The sequence below is a fragment of the Pseudophryne corroboree genome, chromosome 5 (assembly GCF_028390025.1).
Source record: "Pseudophryne corroboree isolate aPseCor3 chromosome 5, aPseCor3.hap2, whole genome shotgun sequence".
In the NCBI taxonomy this organism is placed as follows: domain Eukaryota; kingdom Metazoa; phylum Chordata; class Amphibia; order Anura; family Myobatrachidae; genus Pseudophryne; species Pseudophryne corroboree.
Genome location: NC_086448.1, coordinates 639740142 through 639752850, shown reverse-complemented (window position 1 = coordinate 639752850; position 12709 = coordinate 639740142). Strand labels below are relative to the sequence as shown.

Below are 12709 nucleotides of genomic sequence, written 5' to 3'. Positions count from 1 at the left end.
TTAATAGCAAATTTACTTGGCGCAGTCACACTGCGGACATTGCGCATGCGCATTAGCGACTAATCGCTCCATTGCGAAAAAAAAAATAACGAGCGATCAACTCGGAATGACCACCAATGTCAGGTCGGTACAAACAGCTTAGGTGTTAGGCTGACCATATTATCCCTTTAACCTGGGACACTCATGAATTACACAGGTTCTGTGGCTGGCTGACTACAAACCTGTATTTCACCTGGTTTTAAGCAGCCACAGAACCTGTGTAATTCATGAGTGTCCCAGGTTAAAGGCATAATATGGTCAGCCTAAAATGTGGTTCCAGCAATTACATCCATATATTATTCCCCTGCTTCTAGGTATATACTGGTCACCTAGCTAGAGGCAGTCAGCTAGTCCAGCGTCTGTCACCCTGCCCAAAACACAAGACAAGAACTTATACCTCCTCCCAAGTATGATCCACCTGTATAGCTGTGCTGTTGGGAAATTACCCTGCCTCTAACATAAGTCTGCAGTCTGGTAGATATATCTGCTGATCAATTGATCGGCAGATATATCTATGGACAGATCGGGCAGTGTGTTGAGCATACACACTGCCCGATCCGTCGGGGACTGACGTCATGAACTGGGCGGGCGTGTACACACGCCCACCCAGTTCAGCTGTCAATCACCGCCGGCCGCCGCAGCATGTGTATGGGCGGGCGGCTGACCGCCCATACACGCACAGCGACGCGCCAATATATCGGTAGATATATTGTCCGTCGGCTGTGCAGCAGGGCTGACGCGATACGTCTGTGAACGACGGAGTTCACAGACATATCGGCCGTACACACTGGCCGATGGACCCACGATATATCGGCCGTTCAAGAGAACGGCCGATATATCGGCCAGTGTGTACCCACCTTTAGTCTCTTTCATAAGAGACTGAGACAAATTACCTTATTTGTCACACTTAGGGATCGGGATCGGCGGGATCCCGGGATTTGCGCCCAAAAATGCCGGGATTTGAATCCTGGGATTGGAGCATCCAATCCCGGGATTCACGGGATTACACTGCGCATGTGCGGGAGGAAGTGTGTGTAAGTAATACTACCTACACTTAGGCGGGCGGCAGCCATAGACTAACGCTGAACGCGGCGGCACTTCAAATGTGGCGCCGGTCGCCAGCCAATCAGAGCTGGCGGACCGGCAGCCAATCAGGGAAGCTGCCGCGGCAGCCAATCAGGAGCGACTGCTGCGGCCGCTTCCCTGATTGGCTGCTGGTCCGCCAGCTCTGGTTGGCTGGCGGCCGGCGCTTCATTTGAAATGCCGCCGCGTTCAGTGTGTCCATGGCTGGCGCCCACCTAATAGTAAGTGGTACTTACACCCACCCTCCCGCGCCGCTACCAACCCTCCCCGCTACCTACTGTACACCCTCCCGCCCAGCTACCTACAACCTCTGCACCGCTACCTACACCCTCCGCACCGCTACCTACACCCTCCCGCCCAGCTACCTACACCCTCCGCACCGCTACCTACACCCTCCCGCCCAGCTAACTACACCCTCCTGCTCTGCTACCTACACCCTCCCTCCCTTCCCAGCTGCTACCTACACCCTCCCGCACCGCTCCCTACCCTCCAGCGCTGCTCCCTACACCCTTCTTCACTGATCCCTACTGCAAACCCGTGATCCCGGGATTGATCGTTTTTCAATCCCGAATCCCGGGATTGAAAAAACGGCCCGGGATTGGCCTCCCTAGTCACACTGGTCTGTTAAGCTAGATACACACTAAGATTATCTGTCCAATCTTTCTGTTTGTAACAAAAATCTGGTAATGTATTGTAGCAAATAACAATGAACCAGCTGCTCCCAAATACTGGAAAAGACAAAAATTTAGACTCAGACAAATTGGTTAAATCCATATGATTTAACCAATTTATCTGAACGACCGTTTTTTCGCTCATTTTCTGGCTTTTGGGAGCAAATGTTTGATTGTCATTTGTTCCCATACATTATCAAATTTAGCTCCAACCAGAAAGATTGGACAGATAATCTTATAGTGTGTATCCAGCTTTATTTAGTGTGCCTTGAGGACGGTGTTTGGGAAACCCTGCTATAAGTGATTATAATGTTATATAACCATTTTGAGAATTTCAACTTTTTCTCATATTACTCGTGCTGATGCGTGGACCATGGAATTGTTGCATGATTTGAATATGTTCAATATATGATTATTATTGAATTTATCTTTCACCACAGATTCCTCTATTGGACCCTACAAGGTCCTTGACTATAGTTACAATTGAGCTACCTACTATTAGTGTTATGTATGTGTATCTGTGAATGTTGGATTCATTTTTAATATTAATTAAAATGTATATTTTAATTACAAAACAAGAGTGTCCACAAATGTCTTTTTCTTCTCCTCTGTTGTCATATACCCATACTCTGGGAAGCATCACCAGACCTATTCCTTTCTGACAAGTTTTGTTCATTATTAATATGATATCTGGTCTGTTAATGATGTCTATGATTATTCAAAACCCTCTGTAGGAAAACTCTTTCCTTATCCCTTGTCGCCACACTTTCATATAGCTTTGACTGAGTATTTATGTGTGTCTGTCAACCAAGTTGTGTATCTGCTACTAATGCTACTTTCTGTCCATTTGTGGTGTTTTACGTATATGCTTATCTATGCAGTTCTTACTGTTGATGTAAATGTGTCGCATACGCTAGCCAGTGTGAGTGGCCGCGTCCCAGAGAAGTGCTTTGCTCTGTAAAACAGTATGTACAATTGTGTTGTCTTTTTCTGGATGTTTGTTGCATCCATTTTATTGTCAACTCTATCTCAGCCCCAGAGTATTTTAGTCACTGTTAACTTCAATTGTAAGTACCGGTACATACTCTGGAGAGAAATATACCTTTATTTTCACTTTCGATTTGTTAACATCAAGATTTTCCATAGGACCAGGTGTTTGTGCTCACTATAGTTTATATTTCTAAATATACAAGGTAAGAGAGAAGTGTGACTTTTTTTTTTTTTTTTTTTTTTAAGGATCCCCTGAAATTTATTAAAAGCCACCCATGGGGATAGGGGTTCCAAAAGAAGTCCATCACCGCGGTGTGTAAGATGGGAAGTGATAGCTAATGTGATCATATCCCTTCTTCTTATGGACTCCATGGTGCTACTGCAAGGTTGCCCACTACTGGGGAGGGATCCTACAGGTCCCTCTCCTGGTAAATAATGTGTTATGTAGCCTAAAGGCTACAGTGGCTAATGCCATCTTACCTACCAGGGACAACCTCTGGAATGCTAAAGCAGCCCCTATAAGTTTCAATGGGGCTGCTTTTGTGATAAAAAATGGGAGATCTGCTGCAGTCCCTTCTATGTACAATCGGGGGAAACATAATATTTGCAGGTACCCCCTAAAATATGGGTGTCTTCAGGGGATTTTCTGCATATATAAATTGACAGTTAAGTCCCATAGACCGTTAGTACTGGAAGTATTTTGCTTGTGGACAGTCGGTATGAAAACCCCGGAACGCAGACACAGTATGTCGGTTTGTGTGAAATGCTACTTATTTTAATACATAAATTGCTTGAAGTAGCATTTCACACTTGCCGGCATGTGTTCCAGGGTCCACGTACTGCTTGTTGACATTATGTCAACAAGACGATGTATCCTGGGACCTCCACTGTCCAATGTAATGGAAGCTCCTCCTTTATGGCGGTCTGCTCTTCACAATCATAAAAGAAGAACCAAATACTAGTAGTCTCCAGGTAGTCACTATGAATGACATGTCTGCAAATATTTACTCACTCTCTAAAAGCCTGGTCAGGATTTATTTTCAGGGAAAGTGAATGTATTCAATCAGTGGCCCGCATTAGAACTCTGTAACAAAAAATGGGTGTAGTTTATCGATGGGCTGACTAGTTGCACATTTGTGCCAAAACTGGCTCTATAAATGGTAGGTGGTCAATGGAGCTACAGTGATTAGTGTTAGTTACAGCCAATAGGTCAACACCATGTGGTCAAAAGGTTGACAAGGTCTTTAGGTCGACCAATGAAAAGTCGTCAGTGCTAATGGTCGACAGATACAAAAGGTTGACAGGATCAAATGGTCGACATGCCAATGGTCAGTACATATATGGACAATGAGTTTTTTTATTTTCACTTTTTTAAACTTTTTCATACTTTATCATCCACTTGGACTCGATTGGGAATAGTAACATGTGCCAAGCGCAGCGGTAGTGGAGCAAGGCACCTTGCCTAAAGCATGGAGACAAAAGCGGTAAACTAATTGGGGGTCCATGTGGTCAGATGGCAAAAACACCATAAAAATGCAAAAATGTTGTTGAGCTTTTCCTGTGTTGGCCATTTTCCATGTCAACCTTTTGAACCTGTCGACCTTTTCCTGTATCGACCTACTGACCATGTCGACCCTTTGTCTATGACGACCTTTTCACTGTCGAACACATGGTGTCAACCTAATGATTATTGACCTTCATACTGTAAATCTATTGATCCGTAACTCTCTAAAGCCCCCTACACATTAGGCGACCCGCTGCCGAGCTGCCCGACGGCGGATACGGCCAACCCGGAGGCGGGGGGGTTCTTCACTCCACCCGTCACCTGGCTCCATAGCAGTGCATGCTAATATGGACGAGATTGTCCATATTGGCCTGCATGCATAAGCGACAAGGCACCAACGATAAACAAGCGTGGGGCCGCGCATTGTTCATCGTTGGTGCCATACACACTAAAAGATATGAACGGTATCTTGTTCATTAATGAACGAGATCGTTCATATCTTTCACTTATATCTTTAAGTGTGTAGGGCCCACTACACTAGGGGCTTTATTTACTAAGCAGCATGGTTTGGCCCCCTCGATTTAATACGGCAATAATATTAAATACACTGTTTTTGCATTCTATGGTATTGCCGTTTCACACCCTGCAAAACCAATGCATGCAATTTGTGCCTGTTATTTCTCAGTAACACTGTTTTTCACAATTTCTCCAATGACTCATAAAGTCATTGTAGGGTATGGTATTATTGAAGGATACATCCACATTAATATTTCTGTTGTTTGAAAACTGGGTTATGTCAAGTGTACATGGGCAAACAAGATCTATATATTGAGAATTGTTTATTTTATGCTAGCCATATGCAATTACATTATTTATGTGCCTTAAAGAAACACTTTGATAAGTCTTAAATTAATATTAAATTGATTCTAGAGCTGAGATTATGGGCACCTACTGTATATAATACTATTCCCAATAATTACCATAATAATATTTGTAGGACATTACGCGCAAAACACCCGTTTTGGGGGGTATTTGCAAATAGTTAATATCACCCCAATGTTCCATGGAGGGACCTCAGCTATCTCCACTTCACACAGCAGAAGCAACTCCCATAGGTTACTATGGGGGTTCCGAAGCTATTCGATTTTCCAAGCTCCTGAATGCTTGACCGCGGCAGCAAACCCCATCTTTAGATGGCATTAGCCATTGTAGCCTACAGACCAAACTCTGCAGACTATTTTGGATCCCTCCCCTCTCCCCTCTGCTGTCTGCTTACAGCTGGCCAAAATAGATCAGTTGCGATCACTTTATTTGTACTGATCGCAGGGACGGTTTCCTGTCCCGGCAACTCATTAATAATGCATTTAGGTAAATAATGACTCCTTATTACCATGATTTGCGACCATAAGGAATCATTATCAGGGACTGGCTGCATCTTTTAATAAATATGCCCCAATAAGAGCAAACTATCATGTAACTAAATATTAATGTTGGCAGGGCCATATTAACAGCATTGTAGGCCCTGGGCAAAGCAATGCACTGGGGATCCCAACCACCTATTCATGGAACCAATAACAAAAAAAAAATCATAACATGCTCCTCTTGCAGTACTGCATCTCTCCGTTCAGTGAATGGCTGTCAGCACTCTGATTGGTGGATAGCTCCAGCAATCCACCAATCAGCATGTTGACAGCCATTCACTTTTTTGTCTGCAGGCTGGGAGACAGGTAGAGAATTGTGTGACCACCACCCACCCCTGCACGAAGGATCCTAGAATGTTATAGGCCCTGGACAGCTGCCCACTGTGCTTATATATTAAATTGGCCTTGAATGTAGGCACTCATCTTTGCACCCTTATGCTAAGGTAAAGGATGTGGCCTTAATTGTATTGTATCCCTTATTAGAAACTAAACTGAATGGGTTAAAAAATTATTAGAAGAAAAATACCATTGTGACACATTCCCTTCATGATGTAAAGGAGAATTTTCTATTAAAGATGCTTTAGTGCTATTAAACAATCTTGTGTAAAATAGTATTATGTATTATATTTAATTTGGCGTAACAGCTATAGTTTACAGGTCTAACACCCTTTTCAGACAGAAAAGTCTGAAAGTCCCAGCAATTACCTGGCATTTCAGTGCCGGTGGTTTGCCGGGACCTGCCTGACCCCCCCCCCCCCCCCTTCCCCCCCGTCACACAGACATGCAAATTACCGGGTCAAAAATTTCGACCTGGCAATTTGCAGATCAACACGGGTATTTTGTCTGTGTGAAAGGATCAACCCGTGTCATCATTCCCGTCTCTCTGACCCTGGTAAATTCCTCGGTCGAAGTCCTGGGAATTACAACACGGGTTGACCCTTTCACACAGAAAAAGGACCCGCGTGTTTCGTGAAATTACCGGGTGGAACTGCTTCACCTGATAATTTCACTTTCTGTCTGAAAGGGGTATTACTGTACTATATTGCCCAGAGAGGTAAGGTGCAAATTATAGTGCAAGATTTTAAGATATTGTGGGGTATCCAATTAGTGGTTGAAAAAACATTGGGTTTTTCCGATGTTTCACCAATATTTTTTTTACAAGCTATACAATTTGGATCGCCGTAAAAAAATAGCTTTCAGCCCGAAAACACACAGGTTCAGTGAAACTTGTGTGTTTTCAGTAGAAACAGCCCCGTTTTCGCATGAAAACGGGGCTGTTTCCAGGGATTTGGTACATCTCGCTGGGGCTTATCGGGACTAACTGGATAGCCCCGGCGGGACAATTAGCAGCGGCTATCTGGATACCCCCATTGGATTAAGCCACTAGTATTCAGCCTTTATTTAATGTATAGAATCACCTCTGTTTAGGGGTCTGTTTGGTGGCTATTGGGATGCAGTAACTACCATTAAGTATCACAGCAATACATTATAAAGCATGTACACTATGTACAAGCCTCGGCAAGGATGGTTTCCCTCTCACTGTCACATACCTGGCGAGGGATTCGGAGAAACCTATCCTGCTATGGCGTTACATCAGCTTTTCGCATTTGATATATTGAACTAAGGGGGTCATTTACTAAGCAGTGATAAGAGCGGAGAAGTGAGCCAGTGGAGAAGTTGCCCCATCAACCAATCAGCAGCTATGTATCATTTTGTAGTATGCAAATTATAGATGTCACTTCAGTGCTGATTGGTTGTCATGGGCAACTTATCCACTAGCTCACTTCTCCGCTCTTATCACTGCTTAGTAAATGTCCCCCTAATTCTCAATTTCAAAATAGATCCAACTTACATTAAGGCAACCTACATGCAGCAAATCTCTAATAATGCAGCTTATAGAGGTTTGGCTGCTTTCCTCAAATGCAATAGATTCTGGGGCTTGGATGCGGTGGGCAACCCTATGTTCAGATGGCGTTCCCTCCCACCCCCTCACTTTCCCCGTGGCGCGTGCGTCATCTGAAGCATGTGCAGATAGGACTTCTAGGTTTATGACCTGGCATCTATCATCATAAAGCACAGCTTTTACCACAAGAACTGTCCTGTGTGATTTTATTCAAGCATGCAGTTAGCAAACCATGATATGCATGCAGTGAGTGTCAAGATGCAATGCAATGATTGCTGCATCCTGCCCTAATTATTATTATCATCATCCTTTATTTACTGTATATGGCACCATAAAGTGTTTGTAGCGCTGTACAGGGAAATTACAATAATAATATAAAAAAAAAAATAAAAAAAAATATATATATATATATAATCTTCACTTCAACCCATTAATAACACCTATGGTGAGATGCAATGGCTATTCACTGGAGGAAATCTACGCCTGATGCCACTGTCATAAATAGTCCCCTTAATATTTGCACATCATCATAACACAATATCTGCGCTCACCAATACAGACACGTGTGTGATATATACAGATGCCTGTGTGTGTGCTGGTGAGTGTAGCGATAGATAGACACACATACACTTGTACATGAGATACTGTATAGATGCACAGTATATCCTCTCCTCTGCCTGCTCCCTCCCTAGTGCACTATCCTCTGCCTGTGAGACATACAGTCCTCCCGCCGCCTCCCAGTGCCCCCGGCCCCGGGCAGTGGCACAGAGCTGGTGTCTCCAGAGCCGCCTCCCGTCCTCCCCGTCCCCTCCCCCCGGTCTGTGAAGGTCATTACACCCAGGCAGTCGCGGTCCAATATAGCGCATGCGCCCGGGCCCTGGCAGAGGCAGGAGAGGCGGCACACTGACTGTACATACAGAGCAGCAGGCATACACACAGCAGGCAATATGGCGAGAATGCCTGGCAGCGGGGACTGCACCCCGGGCACCGCAGAGATAGAGCCCATGCAGGGGCAGCCCCGGTCCGCACAGCACCGCCTGCAGCCGGGCAGCGCCGGTGAAGAAGAAGAAGAAGAAGAGGAGGAGGAGGATGATGAGATCCAGGAGATCCAGATCACAGGGGATGAGGAGGAGGAGGACGAGCTGCTGCTGCTGGAGGAGGATGAGGATGAGGAGGAGGATGACATGCCGCTGGAGGAGTGGGAGGACGGGCCGCTGCTGGAGTCCCCCTACACCCGGCTAGGTGAGCGTGCAGCTGGCATCGCCCCGCACCACCCGCTGCAGCGCCCGCTCCTGGCGCCCGGCCTGCGCTCCGGAATGGTGGCCGAGGACGTGGAGCCGCTGCTACTGCAGTTCGGGGGCTCAGGCAGAGTCGCGGACGGGGGCAGCTGTGCGGGATCCCCGTCCGAGCGGCCGGAGCGAGCCCGGCTGAGCGAGAACACCCGCCTGGCCACCCGCTACGCCGTGCGCATCTTCCGGGAGTACCTGAGCGAGAAGGCGCAGAGCCCGGACTTTGAGAACATGGACAAGGAGGCGCTGTGCCGGGTGCTGCGCTCCTTCTACGCCGAGGCGCGCTCCAAGAGCGGCCAGCTCTACAGCAAGTCCTCCCTCATCAGCATCCGCTCGTCCCTGAACCGCTACCTGAACGAGCCGCCCTACTGCCGCACGCTGGACCTGACCAAGGACCCGGAGCTGCGCAGCGCCAACCTGACCCTGGCCGCGGTCATCCGTAAGCTGGAGGAGCAGGGGGCCGGCCCGGTGGTGCAGAAGCAGGCCATCACCCGGGCGGACCTGCGCAAGCTCTACACCTCCTGCGTCTTCAGCGCCGCCTCTCCCTTCGGGCTCCTCAACAAGGTCTGGTTCGAGACCTGCATGTACTTCTGCACCCGGGGACGGGAGAACCAGCGGGAGCTGGAGGAGGACTCCTTCGGACTGGCCATGGACGAGGACGGCCGGCGCTTCGTCTACTTCAAGGCTCTGGGGCCCTACCACAAGTCCCGCTCCTCCTCCTGGGGCAAGAAGCGCTGCGGCGGGCCGGCCGTAGTGGGCGGCAGCTGCAGCGGAGCCGGCGGCGCGGAGGGGGACGAGGAGAACCTGCCCCGCATGTACGAGACGGGCACCGAGTTCTGCCCCTACGCCAGCTTCGTCAAGTACCTGGCCAAGCGCAACCCGCTGTGCAAGGCCTTTTTCCAGCGGCCCCGGGACCACTGCAGCGAGTCCGACGTCACCTGGTACGAGAACAAGGCCATCGGCAAGAACCTGCTGGGCACCCGCATGCAGATGCTCTCCAAGGCGGCCAAGCTCTCCAAGACCTACACCAACCACTGCATTGGCGCCGTCTCCGTGGCCACCCTCAACAGCATCGCCGGCATCGGCACCAAGCTGGGGCCCCCCTACTTCATGGACAGCATGAACGGCGGCAGCAGGCACAGGTCAGTGGCCCCCAGCAACATATGCATCCTGCCCAAGCCCAATGGTGGCCTGCAGGAGCTCAAGACTGAGGCGCTCAAGAGGCCGGGCTACGATTCCAGCCAGCCGGTGTATGGGGATGCCTGCAGCCCTCCCTCTCCAAAGAGACTCCGCATCAGGTCTGCGGAGCCCTCAGACTGTGTCCTGCTTGTGTCTGTCAAGAGTGACCCTCAGCCACCCTGCCCAGAGACTAATGGACACATGGTGCTGGCTGCCTCGCCCGCTGTCACCTCGCCCACTGTGGTGTCCCCAGTCCAGGTAATGTACAAAGTATCAGTGGCTGTGATCACTCTGTCCTGGCACATAGTAATACTGTAGCTGTATTCTAGAAGGTGCACATGTGATAGAGTACAGTGATAGGCACTGATTCTGTGTAGTAACAGGTGCTATGTTGTCATGTGTCTTATAACTGTGCAGTCAAACATCTGTTTCCTTCCATGAAGTTTGCTACATTTCTTTTTTTTTCTTTGTAAGTAACACATCCTGATCAAACACAGTGATGTCTGGTGTGGGAATGTCTCCTTTGATAGGTTAGGAAAGTCACGGGTTCTTTTCAAGTTTTATTCTGAAAACCAAAGTGTTACAGAGCAAATAATGATTATAAGGTCTGAGAAACTGCAATCTAAGTAACGGATTATTTCCATTGTGACTGCTGAACACCAAACTTATATTGCTTTTACTATAAATTCCTCCACTACAATAAACATGTATTATAATATAAGCATACATTCTCATAACTAGACACATGTATGCCGCAATCACAAAGTTATCCAATGCCTGCTATACACTATCACTTGCCTTATACTGTCAGATAAATGGTCTGTCTGTCTGTCTTATGGTAGGATATCCACTGTCCGATCCAAGCAGCAATTATAGCATCTGTCAGGCATTATGAAAGATTTTTCATGCACATCTGTCAGATTTTGCAGCCATACTCTACACTGTACAATCATTGACCCAATCAGCACAGATAATTACATAGTAAATGGCCTCTTTAACCCTGCTTGAGTCTCATGTCACACAGGTCACTTTTTACCAGACTGACACAGTAGGAAGAACAATTTTTGTATTTACAGCCGAAAGGCCGGAGCTAATTTATTTTCTGAACCAGCAAATATTTAATATTTTTTCACTACACCAAAGTTTTATGTGCATGTCACATTTTTGTGGGGTTTTGGGTGTAGACTCTAATGGGCCACCCGTTTCCCAGGTTATCTGAGGCTGTCTCCTTATGGGGAGAGCTGAAATATCCATTCCACAAGGGAAGCTTTGGCCAACCATCGCAGCCGAGAGACACCTGAAGACCCTTGTCCCCTAAGGGGCCTTTTGGCTCCAGGGGTCCCAAAGATTAATTTTTCCTCTCACCAGGGACCTTCTCCTTTTGAAGAAGGTCCAAAGACCCAAGCACCCAGCACAGTTTTGCACTGCACTGGGTGATTTGTGCATGCACCTCGGGTTTAAAAAATAATTCCTGTTTTTGTGTTGCATCAGATTGCATCTTCCATTTAGGTCAGTGGGTGCAACTTTTTGGAAAGAACCTGTGATCTGAATTTGATATTGCAACACACTTAGTATGTCAGAAAGTAAAAATGTGACTTATCAGGGGTTATATGACTTCTTATCTTACAGGACATGGAAATTGATAGTCACAGTCACCAAATCTTTAGCGTAACTTTTTTTTCTAATTGCATGTTTCGATCAATGGCCCTCATTCCGAGTTGTTCACTCGCAAGCTGCTTTTAGCAGCTTTGCACACGCTAAGCCGCCGCCTACTGGGAGTGAATCTTAGCTTATCAAAATTGCGAACGAAAGATTAGCAAAATTGCGAACAGACACTTCTTAGCAGTTTCTGAGTAGCTCCACACTTACTCGGCAACTGCGATCAGTTCAGTCAGTTTCGTTCCTGGTTTGACGTCACAAACACTCCCAGCGTTCGGCCAGACACTCCTCCGTTTCTCCAGCCACTCCCGCGTTTTTCCCAGAAACGGTAGCGTTTTTTCGCACACACCCATAAAACGGCCAGTTTCCGCCCAGAAACACCCACTTCCTGTCAATCACATTACGATCACCAGAACGAAGAAAAAACCTCGTAATGCCGTGAGTAAAATACCTAACTGCATAGCAAATTTACTTGGCGCAGTCGCACTGCGGACATTGCGCATTCGCATTAGCGACTAATCGGTCCGTTGCGAGAAAAATATAACGAGCGAACAACTCGGAATGACCCCCAATGTGTGTGTGAGTGCTATGTTTTTGCAGCACAGTTTAGAAAACTAAAGCAAGTGTTAGATGCTGTGATTTTTGGCGAACTCATGCTAGGTTTGATTTATTTGATTCACCAAAAGGATAAAATGCAAATAAAGTTGTTTTTTTGTTGGTAGGTATTTGTAAAGAGAACTGATATCTTTTTGGAATAGGTAGGAAGTTCTGACTGGAGATTCTGGCGGTTTGGTACACAAATGGAAGTAAGAATTAACATCAGTTAATTAATAGAATCCAGTGGTGGTGGGCTGGATTATTGTGCCAACTATTAAAAAAATTCACATGAATCCCATATTGGATGCTGTAAATTCCCAATCCAGACCTCTTTTCCCGTAAATTCATTAGTAAGGCATTAGGGAACTATTCTG

General features: G+C 46.8%; 1 protein-coding gene across 2 annotated transcripts in view; it reads left to right on the top strand.

Annotated features, from left to right (window-relative positions):
- The window catches only part of KCTD1 (potassium channel tetramerization domain containing 1), a 146315-nt gene that overhangs the window by 57222 nt on the left and 76384 nt on the right, over nucleotides 1–12709 (top strand). The window contains exon 1 of one of the 2 annotated variants that reach the window (XM_063923634.1): nucleotides 8405–10337. The exons of the other annotated variant lie outside the window; for it this stretch is intronic. Coding sequence (XP_063779704.1) covers nucleotides 8559–10337 — 1779 coding nt within the window. The 5' untranslated portion in view covers nucleotides 8405–8558. Of the gene's footprint in view, nucleotides 1–8404; nucleotides 10338–12709 lie in introns of those variants that run through there. 2 annotated transcript variants of the gene reach the window in all.